At 36.8% G+C, this 22295-nt stretch overlaps 1 protein-coding gene across 4 annotated transcripts in view; it reads right to left on the bottom strand.

The window, feature by feature from the left end:
- Nucleotides 1-694: 694 nt before the first annotated feature.
- Nucleotides 695-22295, bottom strand: part of CDH18 (cadherin 18) — a 390041-nt gene continuing 368440 nt past the window's right edge. For 2 of the 4 annotated variants that reach the window (XM_003407876.4, XM_064270825.1), the window contains 2 exons: nt 14416-14667; nt 695-1654 (listed from right to left, as the gene is read on the bottom strand). In XM_003407876.4, coding sequence (XP_003407924.2) covers nt 1164-1654; nt 14416-14667 — 743 coding nt within the window. In that variant the 3' untranslated portion in view covers nt 695-1163. Of the gene's footprint in view, nt 1655-14365; nt 14668-22295 lie in introns of those variants that run through there. The other 2 variants (XM_023545398.2, XM_010588081.3) reach the window with 2 other exon arrangements.

Raw genomic sequence — 22295 nt, forward strand, 5'->3', positions numbered from 1 at the left:
TTTTGGAAGTAATCACCAGGTCTTTCTTCCAAGGTGCCTCTGGGTGGATCTGAACTGCCAACATTTGGTTAGTAGCTCAGCACTTAACCGTTTGCAGCACCCGGACACTTTATGAGTATATAAAGTATATGTAAACTAGAAGATAGTCTCTTAGACTACATAGTTTTTGTGTTAAGTACATACTTATGATGTCTGCCCGTGATATCATTAAGCAAATTAGACTTAATTATAAACCAATCAGCAAATTTATGACAATTGGTTCCAGCTACAGGAATGATCAAAACTGCTGATTCCAATGTACTAAAACCAATGAAATAAGAGTTCCCCACTGTTTTGTCCAGGAGAGTGTTTGTAGCTATTTTTAAGATGAAATCTTTCCCTGACATAGCAGCTTTTTTGAGTATATCTTAAACCATTCATTCTATCCATTTAAAAAAAAAAAAAAAAAGGAGAGTCCTCCTGTAGAAATAAAAAGGGCTGGGTGGGACAGAGAGGGAAGTCTCTGTGTTTTAGAACAGTGCACAACTGGTGCACAGAAGTTGCATACGTTAGAGTGCAGGCAGCAAATCCCCATGCTCCATCAAGTGTGTGTGGAGAAAAGAAGTGGGGAGGGCAAAGGGAAATTGTACATACAAGTCCATGGCCGACTGGCCTGGGATGTTGGAAACACCTCATGTGATTTAAACACAAGACAAGGCTAATGAGATCTGTCACAATAACCAAGTGTGGGTCTTAGAAGTCCACCCAGAAAAGTGGAAAGAGAGGTTTCATTTTGCAATCTAGAAATCAAAGGCATGAGAGACTATGACCCAATCAGTTTAGTTTTGTCTTGAAAAATAATCACAAAATATTGAAACAAATGTCATCGGTTGGCTTAATTCAGGTATGCATAATTAAACAGTACCACAGACTTTATTGAGCAATTGAAAATATACACAAGAAACAATAGATTTTTTCCTCTGTACTTTTTTTTTTTCAAGTTTGACTTTTTTCCAATTTTAATAACCCAGTTTCCATCATGAAAAGGGCACTTGTTTCTATGGTAGCGGTGTACAGCTTGCTCAGTTCCAAGTACTGTTTCCACACTTCTTCCTTGCCATTGCTGAGGTTGTATCTCCACTTGCTCAGGAAGCACATTCTACCTGATTTCAGGAATCGACCCCCTAAGTTGTTCTTTCAGATTCTATTTCTCCATAGAGTTCTGCTAACTTTCTAAACTCAGGACCCCAGTCTCCAAGGTATTGATAATCCTGGTCCGATTGTGTTGTTGCTGAATCTAACGAGCTGATAGACCCAGCTTCTGATCTCTGGCCCTCATAGGCATAGGTCTGAAGAGAGTCATAAGGAGGGACGCTGGGGTCTAGGTCTGCTTCTGCCAGTCTTTGCTTAATAAATTCCTGAACATCTATACTTTCCAGGGTGGACAATGTCTGGTGCCTGGGGGTGAGTTTCACTTCAGGTCTGATATCTCGACGGTACTTCAGCTCCTCGGCAGCGGACGGATTCCTCAAAGCTGTGATGTCAAAGGCCTCAGTGTCCTCTTCTCCGCCCCCCTCGTCATCATAGGTGACCACGTTCTCCCGCACATCCTCCTCTGAAATGATCAAGTGTTCTTTTTTGCTGTGCCTCAGGGTGATAAAAAGCACTACAATTGCTGAGGAAAAATGCAAAGAGGATGAAGAGATAGAATAAGTAAAAATGGAATTTTTGGATAGTTGACATAAGCAATTCCCAATACCTGTTATTAACCACTTTCCAGAATTACTGTAAGTATTGTAATGTACCCTTGATCACGGCATTCTCTGACTCCCAATTCAAGAGTTTTAATACACCCAATAATATAAAAACAAAAAAAAATTATCTCTACAAAACATTTGAAATGACTGATCTTTAGAAAACCATTAACATTCTCATTAGCCATTTTTACTAAGTCAGTTTTATTGACTCAGATTGCACTGCAATAGTTTTGTGTTTAAAGTGAAGAGAATGGAAAATGATATGTATTTTGACTAGAGAAATAATGGATTATATGAATTAGCTATGGGTATTTAATCTTCTAGGTAGATTCACTAACCAAAAATGAAATCAAACACATTGCCGTGCAGTCAATTCCAACTCAGTGATCCTAGATGCAGGGTATTTTCATTTTCTGTGAACTAAAAAAGCAGGGAGTTTATACTTTAAACCTTTTACTTTTTGATATTTTGTAGGAAATCAAGGCTGGAATATTTGACATAATTGACACCTTTTCTCCCTTATCCTTTAGAATTATGAGGCATTAATAATTGCATTTATCTCTCTAGCTGCAAATAGAATGTTACTTTATTTGTATACTTACCAATTTCTAAAATGTTCTTCAGTTAACTACTTAATCCTCACAACAGAATTGTCATTTTACCCCATTTTTCAAATAAAGAAATTAAGACTAGGGAAAACTTACATAAATGACTGTTACAAGACTAAGGTTATACAGATGATAGGTGGAAATGCTGAGACCTCAATATATGACTTCTCACACCAAAGTCAATGATATTCACACCACCATATTAGGCTTTATTATTCAGAAACATGGACAACAAACTCAGTGACCAGTTGGGCATTTGGCTTAGGGTAGATCTTGCCAAGTACAATGTTATAACCATTGGATAAAGTAATATTGGGCACCTTGTTTTCACCATTTTCTTTTATTATGCTTTAGGTAAAAGTTTACAGCTCAAGTGAATTTCTCATTAAAATTTATACACATATTGTTTTGTGACATTAGTTGCAGTTTCCACAATGTGACAGCATACTCCCCCTTCCCACTTTGGGTTCTCTGTGTCCATTCAACCAGTTCCTGCCCTTTCCTGCCTTCTCATCCTGCCTCTGGACAGGAGCCACCCATTTAGGTCTCATGTATCTTATTGAACTAAGAAGCACACTCCTCTTGTCTTGTCTAATCTTTGTCTGAAAAGTGGGCTTGGAAAATGGTTTCAATTCTGGGTTAACAGTGCATCCAGTGGCCATAGTTCCAGGGGTTTCTCCAGTCTCTGTTAGACCGTTAAGTCTGGTCTTTTTACGTAAATTTGAGTTCTGCCCCACACTTTTCTCTGGCTTTGTCCAGGACCCTCTGTTGTGTTCTCTGTCAGGGCAGTCATTGGTGGTACCCGGGCACCATCTAATTCTTCTGGTCTCACGCTGGTGGAGTCTCTGGTTTATGCTGTCCTTTAGTCTCTCGGGCTAATATTTCCTTGTGTCTTTGGTTTTCTTCATTTCCCTTTGCTTCAAGTGGGATGGGACCAATTGACACATCTTAGATGGCCACTCCCAAGCTATTAAGACTCCAGACATCACTCACTAAAGTGGGATGCAGAACATTTCCTTAATAAACTTTGTTATGCCAATTGATTTAGATGTCCCCTGAAACTATGGTCCCCAGGCCCAGCCCCAGATACTCCGTCCCTCAAAGTGTTTGGATGTGTCCAGGAAACTTCTTTGCTTTTGCTTTGATCCAGTTGTGCTGACTTCTACTGTATTGTGTGTCGTCCTTCCCTTCACCAAAGTTGATCCTTTTCTACTATGTAGTTAGTGAATCCCCTTCCTCCTCCCCTCACCTTCGTAACAATCAAATAATGCTTTTTTCTGTGTTTAAACTTTTCTTGAGTTCTTGTAATAGTGGCCTCATATAGTATTTGTACTTCTATGACTAATTTCACTCAGCATAATGCTCTCCAGAGTCATCTATGTTGTGAGACTTCATGGGTTCATCATTGTTCTTTATTGTTGCATAGTATTCTATTGTGTGTATGTACTGTAATGTGTTTATTCATTTGTCTGTTGATGGACACCTAGATTGTTTCCATCTTTTTGCTACTGTGAACAATGCAGCAATGAACATGGGTGTGCATTTCTCTATGCCATTTTCAGTATCTCCAAATCTTCGTATTTGATTATTTTTAACCATTAATAAAAGGAAATTGTTATTTCATTTCAACATTATTTTAAACTACGTCATCGAGCCTTAGATCCTTTGCTCCAATTCTACAGATTCTTTTCTGCTCAGACGATGATCTAGGCTTTATGGCAATAGTCATGAGGATCAGTAATGTTCTAAACATTTTTTCCAATAATCAGAGAAGCACATATGCGTGCAATATTTGCAAATATATGTTAGACTTTGAACACGTATTGAATTAAAACAGGGCTCCTTTGAATACATATGTATACACACATATACACATATAAACAAACACACTCACACAAAAAACAGTTGCCATCTAGTTGACAACAACTCGTAGAGTTGGACCGTGTTCCACAGGGTTTTCAATGGCTGATTTTTTGGAAGTAGTTTGCCAGGACTTTATTTCCAGGCACCTCTTTGTGGACTCCAACCACCAACTCTTCAGTTAGCAGCCAAGCACATTAAACATTTGCACCATCCAGGAACTGCCATATATACAATAAATGCATTTCTATGCAATATTTGCAGATACGTGTATCCCAAATATGGTATATACATGGTATGTATATGATATATATATATGTGTGTATTCATTTATTTAAAATTCACATTTAGTTGAGTGTTCTGTATTTCATGTGGCAAACATAATTATATGTAAACTGCAACAAATTATTGCAAAGCAACCAAACAGCAGGTTATCTTTCCTACGGTAAAGGAAATAATTTATCTGGCAGAAACCACCCCTGTACTCTGTACCTCTACAAAGGTAACCTATTCTAACTTATATAGTTATTGTTTCCTCACTTCTCTTTATCACTTAACCACCATTTTATGTATATCCCTAAACAATATAGATTAATTTTGTGGGTTTTGAAATAGATATCATAACGCAATGTACTTCCAAAAGTTGAAAATATGAAGAAGAGCAATAGATTTTTATCCAGTAGGGCAAAAGGTAATTATGATAGAGAGGTCAACTATGTGTGGAAAAGGATGGTCACAGTGCACTCACTTACAGGGGTCTCACTTTCCAGAGGAAAAGCAAGTGAGAACCTGTGTGAATAAATGCATATATATATCTACACACACACACACACTCTTATTGATATAGTTAGGTTCCGAAGACCAGATTGTTATATGAAATTGGTGTTATGCAAAAACGGAGGATGACCACATCAGGCCAAGAATGGAGGATGACTACATTATTACATAGCTGCCAAGTTACATCATTACTTAACTGCCAAACCACTAACAATCATAACCCAGCCAAGTTGACATATAACCTTAGCTATCAAAGCCAGCGTTACTCTCACCTCACACCTCAGTGTTCGTACGTACATTGTTAATGAACAGAATATTTTTTACTATTGTCATAAACGCAAAATGTCAGATAATAAGTTGATAAATGAGGAAGAGTATAGAGAAAGATGATGAGTGAACAATGAAGGAAAGTATGGAATCAAAGGCCATAAACAAGATAATGGTAAAATGCAATGGGGAAGACAATGGAAGATGTGGAGAAACACCAGATAGATCAACCGTGCTTGGAATGGAGTAGATATAGTGAGTTGAAAATGAGAATGAGATATTGATGCTACATGTGGCTCTATTTCACAAATATTGTGCTGTAGAATAAAAGAGCTTCCTGTACATACATGTTGCTACACTTTAAAGACATTACTAATTCAATACTCTTTGAGGGGAGGGGACTTGAAAAAAAAGTCTTTTGCAGAATGCGGTAATATATATCTTTAGTACTTTGATATTTGTTTTAGTGAAAATCCAGTGTGGTGTTGTTTTTAGGTGTCGTCGATTCAACTCCAATTCATTGCGACCCTATGTACAACAGGACAAAACAGAACAATGGTCCTGTGCCATCCTTAAAATCGTTGTTATGCTTCAGCCCATTCTTACAGTCACTGTGTCAATCCATTTCATTGAAGGCCTTCCTCTTTTTCGCTGACCTTTTACTTTACTAAGTAGGATGTCCTTCTCCAAGGACTGGTCCCTCCTGATATCATGTCCAAAATACATGAGATGATTTCTTTCCTTCCTTGCTTTTAGGGAGAATTCTGGCTTTACTTTTTCCAACACATATTTGTTCTTTCTTTTGGGAGTCCTTGGTATATTAAACATTTTTCTTCAACAGCGTTATAAAAATGCATTATTTTTTTCTTCTTTCTTTCTTATTCATTGTCCAGATTTTGCATGAATGTGAGATGACTGAAAATATCACGGCTTGGGTCAGGCACACCTTAGGCCTCGAGGAGACATCTTTGCTTTTTAACACTTTAAAGAGTTCTGTTGCAGCAGATTTGCCCAATGCAATGTGTACAGGTCTCTAATTCAAGGCTTCAAAAAGCAAGAACTCACTTCATTCTAAGACTTTATTCTATTCAGAGATTTAGATGTACCAAAATTTTCTTTTTACTATAAATCAAGTTACTTTCCCTTATGTTGAAAAGGTTAGTGGCTTATGTGAAGGGAATTTATGGGCATGTACAGCAGGGAGAAAGTGATCAATGCTATTTTAGAAGCATAGAGGTAATTTATATCCTTCGTCAATATTTATATATTGTTTCAAGCCTCATGTGTACTCCATATTTGCCTAATGGAATATAAGGGCAAATTTGGAGTTATTATTATGATAGTTTGTATCTCCTTGCCCCCCAAAAGAGAAGAAAATATGCCTGATATATTTTGATGAAAAATATACATACTAATAATGTTTGATGTTTGAGGGCTTATCCCTATTTTTCCCAGACATAGATAGTTACTTGCCTATAACCAGTGATCCACAGATTTGTTATGAACCTATTTCACAGAAGGGTGAAAGTATAATGAGACTTACAATCTAATACACTATTAAGGGTGAAAGGGGATGTTGTTTATAATTACATCAGGGCACCAAGGCAAACCTGGACATATGGTCCCTCGAGTTAATGGCAAATTCAAATCAAGTCAGAGAATAATGAAACATGACTGACATGGTGCTCCAATGAAATGCTTTTCATTCATGTTGGTTCTGGGTATTTTTGGAGCATATGGCATACAGTAGATACTCCAAAAATAATTCTTGTGTGGAGGAACTAAAGCATGGTCTCTGTGAAAGTGCTAACGTAGCATTATGTTAAGTGAATCCTCATGGAAATTGCCTTCTTAGGAATACGATTAAAAAAAGCTTTAAAGCAGCTAATGGTTATTAATGATACTAAACACTTAAAAATGCTATTTGACTTGAGAATAATTTTTAAATATTTGAAAACCAAATTAAACATTTCATAAAAATCCCAATATGAAAGTATATTTTAAGAAAGTGAGGAAAGATAATATTGTAAACTTGAGAATGAAATATTTTTTTTAAAAAATGGCAATCGAAAGAGTTTATGTGAATCACCTTCTACATTCTATCAGCCCACACATGTGATCAAAGGTACTTCTTCCCTCAGTGGCTAATCTGGCAAAATAGGAAATGATAGGTCCATGACATTGTAAAAGAAATAGAAGACACAGAATTTACCTTTCTTTGCTCAAAATTATAAATGGTTTCTGGATTGAGACTTATTGAATAAGCTGCAGTATTTTTGAGAGGTCTCTATTCTAAAAAAAGAATCCTATTATTGGTTGAAATTTTAAACTCACTTGTTGCTACCTTTTTAATTTAAGAAAATTGAATTTGTCTAGTTTTATTGATTTATTTTATTCACACAGGAATTCAAATTTGGGAAATTTTTTTGTGTGTGTTTATTTCCTTGTATCTTTTTTTTTTTTCTTCTTCTTTGCATTATATCATGTGTAATCCCAGTTCCTGGAGCACTAAGGGTCCTCAGTTTTCATAACTCAACCTTTCAATACTTGCATTTGAATACTGAATCTCAACAAACTCCCCAAAATATCTTTCATAGCTGAATCCCTTCCCCCACCATAGCTTTTGTTGTTTTTCATACCATCATATTATGTTAACTAGTATCAGTGGAATTGAGGTGTCCAAAGTCAGGGAGATTATTTTAGTTAATCCTTCCAGTGAAATTGGCCACACCTGGTGATGGTGCCTCTCATTGTAACCTTAGTTTTTCAAAACAAAGAAAGATCAAATAACAAGTAGTTTGGCAGCCATCTTCTCACCCACGCCAACTTTCTCTCCTAGTCCATCACTCTCTTCACATCCAATCTGTCCTACTCTCCATTTATCAGGAAATTTACATCTAAAAATAGGCAGTGATCCAGCTCTATCACCCAGTTCATCTGGCCATGTGGGATGTGTGGAATGGAAAAATAGCTGTCAGAAGTGTGATTCAAATCTTGGCTTGGTACCTTCTTGTGCCAAGCATGATTATGGTCTCCTCTGCCAACTGTCCTTGTCCCATTGGCAAGTGAAGGACTGGGGTTAGGAAAGAAATGTCAGTTTCCTAGGAGAGAGAGAGGACTCCAACTGCCTCCTATTCTGGCACCAAACTCTGAGTGAATAATGAATTAAAAACTCATTGCCGTCAAGTTAGTTCTGACTCATGGTAGCCATATGACTGTAGAGTAGAGCTGCCCTCAACAGGGTTTTCAGGAATATTTCCTTTTGGAAGCAGATGGCCTGACCTGTCTTCCAAGGTGCTTCTGGGTGAATCTGAACCTCTAACCTCTAGGTTATTAGTTGAGTGCTTAACCATTTGCACTTCAATGGGACTCCTGATTGAATAATGAAGGCCTGCTCTAAATTACCTTCCATTTTCATGTAAAATAGATTTGAAATAAAGGAAGTCTGGACAGAAAGTATTCCGACTCACATGATGTGAACCTTGCATTTATAGTTCAGCCCATTTGTTTTTCAAGCACCATTTTCAGATGATCATATGCACAGAAGGAGTCTGCCCATATTATAAAATACTGAATCATATACTACCTAAAATAAAATATTAATACAAATAACAAAATTTTACAGATGGCCGTGAGGCTCTTACAGCAGAAACTTCATTTTCAGAGACTAAAAATAAAGAAAAGAGACACTGAATGGGTTGTCTAAGATCACACAGCTAATTACTGGAAAAACTTGAGCTGGATTTATAGATGTATGGTTATTTTCACAAACTCAAAGCTGAAAGTTAAAATATTTTTAATATTAAAATATTAATTTCACAATTTGTTTAGTTGTTAGGATTGAATGTGATTTCAAAATTACAAATTTAAAATAAAGATTTATTACTTTTGATGTTGCGATCTTATTTTCTTGAAAATAGTCAAGAAACACAATAACTTCGGTATAGTTTTTTAATTACAAACAACTTCATTGTTGAGTTTGTTGTCTAAGCAATTTGTGAATAAAATAAATGCCCTTAGAATGCCATGGAAATATAAATTACATTCTAATTAATGTGTGATAAACCTAAGATCAAAAAATAATTCTACAACATTTGGATAAAACTGTAAAAACACATTTGAGTTTAATAAAACATGAAAGAATAAAGTAAACAGATAAGATAGCACCTTTGAGTCATTAGTATGGAGAGACAGCATAACATTTAGAAATGTTCTGTTATTTACCTCTAAGAGGAAACATTTCCAGAAAATCAATTGAAAGGAAACCTTTTTCACATGATAATATGTTGCTTTACATAATACATTTCAAAATTTACTTGTACATTAAAACAATTTAATTACTTTTTGAAATTTTCTCTTAGTATATGAAAATGGTTTTATGACACTAAACAAAACAAAATGAAAAATCCAAGGATAAAATGCTTCCTTCCAGTGAACTATCCTTTAAAGATTCTGGAAAAGAACTTATAGTAAAATCACTGATTCTATTACTTGTGATTTCAGTTAAGAACCCTAGAAGGATGAATGTTTTAGTTGTCATTGTATTTTGTTTTTGATTTATTTTTTCTTAATTTTTAAAGGAAAATATTAATGTCTAAAGAAGATAACAAATGTTTCCAGTAATCAATCGATTAATTAATTTAATACATTGGTTTTCCTGGCTTCCTTCTCTACCATGCCTCTACTTTATGTCTCTACTACACTTAAACAGTTTTTAATAGTGCACAAAACCTCCATTTTGCTAAATGCAGTTGATGTTTTCTGTGCTCAATTTACTTAACATTTCAGCAGCTTTGGACACTGCTGAATATTCTGTCCCCTTTGATATATTTTTCTCTTGACTATGTGGTGTTATATTTTATTTCCTTCTTTCTTCTCTGACCTCTTCACTCTCTTCTGCTATAAAATTGGAGTTTCTCAGAGCTCAGTCTTAGTCCATCTTTAAGACAGAGAACAGAGGGGCCCCCAAATCTGCAATTCACATAAACAAATTAAAGTAACTAACAGGAAATGGGCCAGGGCGCAGAAACAAAGCCATTCCCCAGAAGGATGGGGCAGGGTATCAGAAAACAGACACAAACTTCTTTAAAGTTTTCTTTCAGAAGCAGCTGGATGAAACCAGCCACAGAGACATGCGCAGAACATCTACCTGTGACCACTGTGTGACCTTCCACCAGGGGCAGTGAGGGACTGCAGCTGCAGCTGGGGAATTGAACTCGGGGAGCAAGAGACTGCACAGGTGCTACACCCCATAATAAGCCCTGCTACCAATCATAGAGACTTCCGGGACAGGAGCTATCTTAAAGCTATCTTAAAAAGGTGCTATGATTGCACTGTAGTTAGCATATCTCTGCCCAAACGGGATGCCTCCTGGAAAACCATGCCTATACGTATGAATAAACATAAATCTGTCCTTTCCCCAAAACCGTTAAAAACCCATGCAAATCCTTTGTTCTGTGACACGGAGGTAAACATTGCCTAGGCCCTCCTCATCTCTGCTTGCAAGCCTCTTCAATAAAGCTTTGCTCGTGTGGAAAACTCTCCGTGCCTTAGCTACTCATTCTTGACCAGTAAGAGGCAAGAACTTTATTTAACTGAAGGCATAAAGGCACCGGCAACATCTTCTCTCTTTATATTTTCTTTCTTTAATGAATTCTAAAAAGTGTACTTCCAGTGTTCCAGAAGATAGGGGCCCACATTCAGCAAGGCATGAAGTTTCTTCTTTGATTTCCTTCTAACTCACTCACATATCTAATTTATCAAAGATCACTTTTGATTTCACCTAGTATTTCTCGATATTGTTCAGTTTTTTCAACTCCACTCTAAGTATGCTAGTCCAAGCTATGCTATGTCTGAACAAGACAACTGCTTTGACTTCCTAGTTGGTTTGCCTACATGTTCTCTTGCCTCCATGGGATCTCTGCTCTCTGCTTCATTCACAGTCATCTATTTTTCAGAATGCAAATTTTATAATGGGATTCTCTTGCTTAAAATCTTCCTTCACACTAGAGAAAAAACCTACCTTCTTTAACATACTCCCCAAGGCCTCAAACTATCTCACCCCTACCTTTATATTCATCCTCCTTTTTTAGCCTCAATCCACCTTGCTCTCCACTCTTTCTATGTGAGTAACTTGTGTGGTGCACCAATAACAAAACAAGAAACATTACTGGGAAGAATACCCTTGTCCCTCCAGAGCATAAAACTGAGTAAACACAGTACCAAGAAAGGAGCAAAACATAAGACTGTTAAGAGGAAAACAGAAGGGAGAGGCCACACTAGAAAAGTAAACAGGTATGCTCTTTAAATTATGAAAACTAGAAGCATCGACAGTCTTTAAGTCTATTATTCTTGTTACAAAAATATGGATTTTTTAATTTTGTTTTAAATGATAGCTCCAAAGAGTTTATAGAAATACCAATGTTAAAGGTGACTGTGATCAGATTTAGACTATCACAACAGATAACGTAAAATTAGGTAATAAAACTAAATACAATACAAATCTCAAATTAAAAAAAAAAAAAAACTCTATTGGTTTTAATAGAATCTAAGAAAAAAACCTTAATATCTCTAGGTTTAAAATTTGTGGTTTAGAGTTAGTATTTTAAAATTCAGCTAGCACTGATAATTAACTAAATAGTTTGGACTAATATTATCACATAAATATCTACAAAAAATATATTTAATTGGTTTTCATATTTTTTTCTTTTTCATATTCCTTTTAGAACGATGCCATTTGAATTCTTGGAAATAAATTGTAAAATTCCTTTCAAGAAGGAATTTAGAGTTTTTCTTAATATAAACTTTATTATTTATTTTTGTTAGTGAAAATAAAGACAGCAAAACATATACCAATTCCACAACTTCTACATGTGCAATTCTGTTACATTGATCATACTCTTCAAGTTGTACAACCCTTCTCGCTACCATTTTCCAAATTATTCTATCACCATTAAGATAAACTCACTGGCCCCTAAACTCCCCATTTAACACTTGGAGCTGCTATTGTTATTCCCATCCCATATCGGTAACTCTTTAAAAGAACATAACACTCAAGGCAGACACTCTTTACCAACTTTTTTTTTTTTTTTAATTGTTTGGTTTAAAGACGACTTCAGGGGATAGCCTCAGTCTAAGGTCCAACATTCAATGATTATCTCAGAACAATAGCTGCTGGGGGGTGGGGGTGGGGGGAGGTCACCCAGCTCCAGTTGCTCCAGAAAGTCTGGACTCCACAATAACTTGAAATTCCCTTGAACATTCCTCGGCTCCTCCTCCCCCCCCCCACCCCTTAACCAGGACTCTTCTATAGAATCTCTGGTAGAACACTCTGCAATAGTAGCTGGGCTTCATCCAGGCCTTCCAGCCCCATGGCAAATGAGGCAGCCATTCAGGGAGGCAACAAAACACACACTTCAGTCCCTCTTCCAATTCCTGACCCCTCACTCTGCTGCTCCAGGCTAACAGAGAGCAGCTGTTGTGCCTTAGATGACCACTAACAAGCCTTTAAGAACCCAGGTACCATCACGCAATGAACCAGGAGGCAGGTCAAAAACACCAAAAAATTAGGCAAATTAACTGGGATGTCCCATGAAAACATGCTCCTAAATTCTCCAAACCAGGAGAACAAATAACATGGGGTGTCTGGCTGGATATAAGCAGTATCAACAGTTGCATTTGTTGTTGTTGTAAAAACATACATATTCGTAATACATCATTTACCAATTCAACCCCTTTCAGGTGTATAGCCTAGTGATACCAATTACATCAACCATGTTGCGCAACTTTGTCCTTAATGGATGCTATATTTCCTATTACCATAAACAAAAACTCACCACTCCTCAAACAATGACTCCCCCCTCCCCCTGCCTTTCCTCCCTGGTAACTACTATGAACTTTGGTCTCTGTACATTTGCTTATTCTTGTCATTTCATCTAAGCAAGATCATATAATATCTACTCTTTTATGACTGGCTTATTTCACTTAACATAATGTCTTTGAGGATCATCCATGTTATAGCATGTATTAGGAATTCATCTCTCTTTACAGTTGAGCAGTATTCCATTGTACGTATGTACCATGTTTTATTTTATTTACCTATCCATTCATTGATGTACATTTAGGTCACTTCTACCGTTTGGCCATTGTGCAACGAACGTTGGTGTGTATGTGTCTGTTTGTATCCCAGCTTTTATGTATACATCTAGGAGTGGTGTTGGATTACATGGTAGTTCTATTTTTAGTTTTTGAACAAGGCTAAAATATTTTCCACAGTGGCTGAATCATTATATATTCTCACCAGTAACAGGTAAGGGTTTCAATTTTCCCACATCCTCACCAACATTTGTCATTTTCTGGGGTTTTCATTTTGCTTTTTGTTTTCTCTTAGCCATCCTAGTGGGAATGCACTGGTATCTCATTTTGGTTTTGATTTGCATCTCTCTGATGGCTAAAGGGAAACCCTGGTGGTGCAGTGGTTAAGTGCTAGGGCAGCTAACCAAAAGGCTGACAGTTTGAATCCACCAGGCACTCCTTGGAAACTCTACGGGGCAGTTCTACTCTGTCCTATAGGGTCTCAATGAGTCAGAACCAACTGGATGGCAATGGGTTTGTTTTTGTTTTTGTTTTTTTTGTTTGATAGCTAAAGACATTGAGGACCTTTATATATATATATATATATATATATATTTTTTTTTTTTTTTCCATTTGGTTATCCTCTTTGGTGAAATGTCCTTTCCAGTCCTTTGCCTATTTTTTGATGGAGTCATTTGTATTTTTTTTAGCTGAGTTGTAGTTCTCTATATATAAAAAAAAAAAAAAAAAATTAAATATATTTTGGATATTAGACCCTGGGGTTTAGAATATTTTAATATTTATTCTTCTCAAAAACTAACCTTTCCTAAAAGCTTTTTCTTAAATTTCATCTTTTCCCCCAACTTTCTCATTATATTGGAATCAAATTGTTTCTAGAGTAACTACAGTATTAAGAAAGTTAATTAAAAAGAATTCTGTGAAGCTCCGTTTTTTAGTCCACATTATCCAGTCCAAATTCTTAACTTTGGTAAAAACGTCTCTCCCCTCCCTACCCCAACCCCCAATGCACTATGGGACATAGAGGATATATTCAGAATTTCCATCATACAACGTTACCATGTAGAATGACTTACCCAGGAGAATGACAACACACAGAAGAATAGCGATTAAGGCTCCTGTACTCAAACCCGCCGAGGACAGGAAGGCTTCCGCATGGCAGGTCCGCACACGCCCATCTCTCTCGCATGCACAAACCCTGATGGTGAGGGTGCTGCTGCTGCTGAGAGAGGGGATTCCACCATCAGAGATCATAATGGGGAGATAATACACATCCTGAATAGTTCGACTAAATCTCCTCCGCCTTGTCAGAATGCTGGCTGTGTTATCTATGACAGACATAAGCAAAACAAAATGTACTTAGTAAAGTCGCCATGAAAGAGTCACATTTCCTTTAATGGATAAAATGGGTATGTGTAAGCTTTTCATTTATTTTTTTTATTTTTTCAATTTATGAAATGGACGAGGGTTCATGAAGGGGCAATGATTAAAGAGTAACTAATATCGAGTCTCAAACTGAGAAACCAATCTGAAAACTTAATACAGCACCATCTAAGGGGGAGGAAAAGTAGTGGAGGATGGGGAAGGAGAAAGCAATACCTATTTTGGACATAAACATACTAGCCAAAAGATTTAAAAGGATACAGATGACTTTAAGCCAGTAGGTTCCAAACTTTGGGGTGTACCAGTAGACCTGACCCCAAACTTGATAATTCTAATTGAAATATGGAGCAGTCATCTGTATTTTCAGCAAGCTGTCCAGGTGCTGTTAATGCACAATTAAAGCCGAAGAATGGCCGGTGTGGACAATTTTTTTTTTTTTTTTTATAGAGTTGCCAGGTCAACTAATCATCTTCTTTAAACTTAGCTGTGATTAGAAACAATCTTCTTATAAAAAACACACCATGGAAAAGTCAATATTGAATAAAATAGACAATTATTTGTATGTGTTTTTAAGATTTTTTTTATACTGTATAAAATGCCTACATAACATATTTTGTTAAATCCCCACAACCTTGTGAGAGGGAGGGTGTTAAGTTCCTTACTTTATGGGAAAATAATTTATATTATAAATAATAATTTAAAAATAAATAACTCGAGTCTCAGAGGACAAGTTGCTCAAGTTCACAAGGGTAGTGAATGGTCAGGACTCAACTCTGTCATACTCTAGAACCCTGATCAAACCACAATGCCTCGCTGCCTCCAATAATTTACCTCCAGTCAGCAATGATGCCATCAGGTTCACACACCACACGATTATCTCAACGCTGTTGTAATTCCAGAATGACTTTGATAAAGATCCCTATGGTGCTGCTCAGATTCCCTTCAAGGGATAGCTCAGTGCCACAGTTGCAGATGCTACCTGGACCAAGGTCACATTCTTTTCTAGTGGCACATAATCGATGACCTATTACCGCCAGAGTATTAAAGTCGAATCATTTCTGCCCAACCCAAGCAATTCTGAAGGGCCAGTATAGATCCATAGCTTTCCCTGAGATCAGCTGAGGTGGCATTAAAAGTGGATGGTAGCTTGACTTTTGCCTCTGTCCAACCCTTCTTCTTTCTGCTGCCATCCACTGGTGTTGATCCCAAGGGCACACTCCACTATACATCCTACACGCTAAACTCCATTTCTAAAGTCTGCTTCCCAACCTGTGACAACACCTGTTGATTAATTATTTTCACTAAAGTAAGTGACTTATTAGATAATTACTTTAGGAATTCTTTCTCTCATATCACTTCCCTTTAGTTTGAAAATAAAAATTCTGTTTCTTATATATATATGTTTATGATAGTGATGATTCCATACCCTACAACTGTATTTTCTTGACAATACATTGAGAAATTAATCAAATAGAAAGATAATTATCTTTTACACGTACTCATTGTAATAACGAGCCCTGATGATGCAGTGGTTACGTGCTCAGCTGCTAACAGAAACGTTTGTGGTTCAAACCCGCCAGCCACTCCACAGGAGAAAGATATGGCAGCCTGCTTCCGTAAAGATTTATAGGTTTCCAAGCTCAAGAAGAAGAGAGTGTTGACAAGTCGTGGGGTTAGCAACCAATGTCACAAAACACTATGTGTATTAATTGTCTAATGAGAAACTAATTTGCTCTGTAAGCTTTCATTTAAAACACAATTAGAAAAAAAAAAGAATTTTGTCCAAAAAAAAAAAAAAAGATTTACAGCCTTGGAAACACTATGTGGCAGTTCTACCCTGTCTTATAGGGTCTCTATGAGTTGAAATTGAGTCAATGGCAGTGGGTTTTGGTTATTCAATGTAATAAAGATAGTAAGTCACATAAATAGATAAAGAGAGAGATAGATAAATAGAGAGATAAGGTTTAATCCAGGAAGATATTGAAAAAGACCATCTTGCATGTCAAAGAGGAATTAATATATATTAATAATTTATAAATACCAGTTAAGGCTTCTATTCTCAAACACTACAAGGACAGGAAGCCTTGCCCATGACAAGTCCACAGGTGCCCATCTCTCTCGCATGCACAAACCCAGATGATGAGGGTGCTGCTATGATAGACATAAGTATAGATTAGACATAGATACAGGTATATGTACAGCTATAGATACACTGTCTATCCTGAAATAGGTTTCAGAATAGAGAAACAGAAAGAAAAAAAATCCATCATGTATATAACATAGCAGTTATGGGGATCCTTCTAGAAAACCTGAACGTTGAAGAAGAAAATCTATGAGTTGTAGGATGTTGAATCATGATTAATATAAGCTTGCCTATATGAAACAATTCTTTAGTCCAAGGAGAATATATGAACCAACTGTTGAATGGTACAGACACATTGCTGGCCCTCTGAAAGAGAAATGTAAAGTACTGACCCCTGGATCTTGGGAGGCACAAATAACATGTAGAATGATTTAAGTTGCCATAGTAGATAGGGACTCTCTTTAATGGCTCTGAACTTATGTAAACTCAACTATATTGATCTGGAAGGGTGTTCTCTCTCAGGATAATTATTGGAAGTACAATCAGAAACATGGTTAGTAACATGAAGAAACTCAGGATATGTTTCTAGTGTACTTTAAGTTCTTAAAAAAATGCTCTAAGACTTGAAGAAATAAAAATGTTCTCTTTTTTATTTTTTTTTTAGTTGAAGGTTTTGCTTTTTGAAAAGGAAATAAGATTCAAGAAGTAAAGAGTTGTCTGCATAGGAAGTCTTAGCCCAGCGGAATAATGAACTCTTGACAAGTGGTATTGTGTACCTCACAGGAACTGTACAAAATATACTTGTGAAAAGGCTCAATAAACTTAAACAGCAAAACTTTGAACTAAATCTAAAGGGATATGAAATCTATCTATCTGTCTATCTGTCTGTCTGTCTATCTATCTGTCTATCATCTATCTACCTACCTATCATCCATCTATCTATCCATCTATCTATCTATCTATCTATCTATCTATCTATCTATCTATCTATCTATCTATCTACCACCCATCTATATACACATTATAGATATACAATATAGATATATAGATACAAGCATATATATATATACACACATATAATTGTGTTTGTTTCTATAAAACAAAACAATATGTCTTGATGAAACTGAAAAATTAGGCAACAGCAACCCTTGACATAGAATACTCAAAAAAATTAATCAAAGCATTGTAGAAAGTCTTGCATGATGTACAGTTTACTCAGATAAACAATCAACGCCCATTGAAGCAGCAGTCAAAAAATTAAAGGATGCATTGCATTGGGCAAATCTGCTGTAAAAAATTTCTTTAAACTGTTAAAAGGGAAAGATGTCACCTTAAGTATTAAGGTATGTCTTACCCAAGCCATGGTGTTTTCAATCTCCTCATATGCATGTGAAAGCTGATCGATGAATAAGGAAGACCAAAGAAGAATTTATGCCTTTGAATTACGATGTTGGAGAAGAATATTGAATATACCACGGACTACCAGAAGAATGAACAAATCTATCTTGGAAGAAGTACCAGAAGAATGAACAAATCTATCTTGGAGGAAGTACAGCCAGAATACTCATTAGAAGTGACAATGGCAAGACCTCATCTAACATACTTTGGACATGTTAACAGGAGGGACCAGTCCCTGGAAAAGGACATCATGCTTAGTAAAATAGAGGGTCAGTGGGAAAGAGGAAGACACTGGACAAGATGGATTGATAGAATGGCTGCTATAGTGGTCTCAAGTATAACAGTGATTGTGAGGATGGCGTAGGACCAGGTTATGTTTAGTTCTGTTGTACGTAGGGAAGAACAACTGACTTGAGGGCACCTAACAAGAACAAGAACAACAATGTGAGTCATAAATTAGATATCTGCTTGACAATATCTCTAATTGCTGCTGTATACCTCCATTTCCTTTTCTCACCAAATATTTGAATCTTTATGACAAACTAAGAATGCATTTTTGTCCATTTTGAAATCATAAAACATGTTAATGGCTGTACCAAATAAAATGAGAATATGATTCCTATGAATAACAGAAAACATGTAGATTATATTAATAAAGACAGTAATTTGTAAGAGAATTTCCCGGCCATTTTCAGAGGTTCTTAGGTCACCTAAATCCACATCTGATATGAAGAATTTTCACCCTCTGTTGTTTCAAATACTCCTCATAAAACACATTTTCTAGCCCTTTTACCACTCCAGTCAAGGTCTTCTAAACATACTCCATTGAGTTATTATGTCATTGTTAAAACAGTAGGCCCAGAAGTGTTCACAACACTCCAGGGGTAGTGTTCCCAATGAACAGATGCAGAGAAATCTCACAGCCCTGGAGAATGATTCTCAGACTTAGCATGTCTGGGCAGCCCTGTGTCCTCATCAATGCACTCAGTTTTATATATATATATACACATACATACATATAGAGCCAATTTCCATTGAGTGGATTCCTACTCCGTGACCCTATAGGACAGAGTAGAGCTTCCATCAATTCTTGGAGCCCTGCGTTTTGCCAGTGTTTTCAGTGCAGCTTGGACCTCTTTCTTCAGTACAATCTGTTCTTGATCATATGCTACCTCCTGAAATGGGTGAACATTGACCAATTCTTTCTGGTACAGTGATTGTGTATTCCTTCCATCTTCTTTTGATGTTTCCTGCATCATTCAATATTTTCCACGCAGAATCCTTCAATGCAGCAATTTGAGGCTTCCTTGTAGCTGTATGAATATTATCCTATAAATGACAGCATTGTATGTCAGGATAGATCTTGAAATGTTATTTTGACAATGAAGGTGACACTATTCCTCTTCAATCTGTCATTCCTGCCATAGTAGACCATATGATTATCTGATTCTAAATTGCCAATAACAGTCCAGTTCTGTTCACTAATGCCTAGGATATCGATATCTGTGTGTTCCATTTCATTTTTCATAATTTCTTATTTTCTTAGGTTCATTCTTCATACATTCCACATTCTGAATATTGCTGCAGATTTGCAGCTGTCTTTCTTATACTCAGTCATGTCACATCAACAACTGAAGGGCCCGAAAACTTCATCTATGTCATGAAGGTTGACTCTACTTTGACTGACACAGCGGCTGCAACAATGAGCTCAAGCATAACAACGATTGTAAGGATGGCGCAGGACCGGGCAGTGTTTCGTTCTGTTGTGCATAGGGTCGCTATGAGTTGGAACCAACTCGATGGCACCTAACAACAACAACAACTACTATGATGAGACAGCTCTTCCCCAGGTGTATTTTGAGTACCTACAACCTGAAGGCTCATCTTCTGGCACTATATCAGACAATGTTCTGCTGCTATTCATAAGGTTTTCTTTGGCCAATTTTTTCAGAAGTAGACTGTTAGGTCCTTCTTCCTAGTCTGTCTTAGCCTGGAAGCTAATCTAAAACCTGTACATCATGGATGACCCTGCTGGTATTTGAATACTGTTGGCAAAGCTTCCAGTATCACAGCAACACTCGAGCCACCACAGCAGGACAAACTGACAGACCCACGATATCTATATCTATCTATCTATCTATCTATCTATCTATCTATCTATCTATCTATCTATCTATCTATCTATCTATCTATCTATCTATCTATCTATCTAATCTAATCTACCTCCCTATCTACCTACCTATCTATCATCTATCTATCATCTATCTATCTAATCTATCTACCTATCTATCTATCATCTATCTATCTATCTATCTATCTATCTATCTATCTATCTATCTATCTATTTATCATCTATCTATCTATCTATCTGTCATCTATCTATCTATCTATCTATCTATCTATCTATCTATCTATCTATCTATCTATCTATCTATCTATCTATCTATCATCTATATATAAGCAAACCCATTGCCATCAAGTAAATTCTAACACATATCGACCCTATAGGACACAACAGAACTGCCCCATAGGGTTTCCAAGCAGCAGCTGGTGGATTCGAACTGCTGACCTGTTGGTGAGCAGATGAAGCTCTTAACCACTATGACACCAGGGTTTCCATATATAAATAAATTATATATATACACACACACACGTATATGTACATTACATATATATGTATATGCACACATATATACATACGTGTGTGTATGTTGTTGTTCTTAGGTACCGTTGAGTCAGTTCCAACTCATAGCAACCCTACGCACAACAGAACGAAACACTGCCCGGTCCTGCACCATCCTTACAATTGTTATGCTTGAGCTCATTGTTGTACATATATATATGGAGTCCTGGTGGTACGGTGGTTAAAAGCTCAGCTGCTAACCAAAAGGTTGGCAGTTCAAATCCACCAGCCACTCCTTGAAACCCTATGGGGCAGTTCAACTCTGTCATTAGGAGTCAGAATCAAACCAATGGCAAGGGGTTTGCTTTTTGGTGTATATATATGCGTATGTATGTTGTATGTATGTAGGAGCAGTTACAGCAGTACATTCATAGGGAACTGCCAGGAATTCAAGCCAGATTCAGAAGAGGTGTGGAAGAGGGATATCATTGCTGATGTCAGGTGGATCATGGCTGAAAGCAGAGAATACCAGAAAGATGTTTACCTGTGTTTTATTGACTATGCAAAGGCATTGGACTGTGTGGATCATAACAAATTATGGATAACATTGAGAAGAGTGGGAATTCTAGAACACTTAATTGTGCTCGTAAGGAACCTGTGCTTAGACCAAGAGGCAGTCTTTTGAACAGAACAGGTGGTTTAAAGTCAGGAAATGAGTGTGTCAGGGTTGTATCCTTTCACTAAACCTATTCAGTCTGTATGCTGAGAGAATAACTTGAGAAGCTGGACTCTATGAAGAAGAACGCAGCATCAGGATTGGAGGAAGACTCATTAACAATCTGCAGTATGCAGATGACACAACTTTGCTTGCTGAAAGTGAAGAGGACTTGGAGCACTTACCGGTGAAGATCAAAGACCACAGCTTTCAGTACGGCTTAAAACTCAATATAAAGTAAACAAAAATCCTCACAACTCGACCAGTAAGCAATATTATGATAAATGGAGTAAAGACTGAAGTTTTCAAAGATTTCATTTTACTTGGATCCACAATCAATCCCTCTGGAAGTAGCAGTCAAGAAATCAAACGACATATTGCATTGGGCAAGTCTGTAACAAAATACCTCTTTAAAGTGCTAAAAAACCCAGATGTCACTTTAAGGGCTAAAGTGCACCTGACCCAAGCCATGGTGTTTTCCAACGCCTCATATGTATGTGAATGCTGAACAATGAATAAGGATGACCGAACAAGAAATGATGCCTTTGAATTACGATGTTGGCAAAGAATATTGAATATACCATGAACTGCCAGAAGAACAAACAAATCTCTCTTGGAAAAAGTATAGCCAGAGTGGTCATTAGAAACAAAAACGGTGAGACATTGTTTGGAGTCACAAATTTATAATCACTGAGGAAGGACAGAAGATCATAAGTATATATCCTCAGAGCTCTTTAGAAAGTGGATACATAAC

Source organism: Loxodonta africana, chromosome 2, assembly GCF_030014295.1.
Source record: "Loxodonta africana isolate mLoxAfr1 chromosome 2, mLoxAfr1.hap2, whole genome shotgun sequence".
Classification (NCBI taxonomy): Eukaryota; Metazoa; Chordata; class Mammalia; order Proboscidea; family Elephantidae; genus Loxodonta; species Loxodonta africana.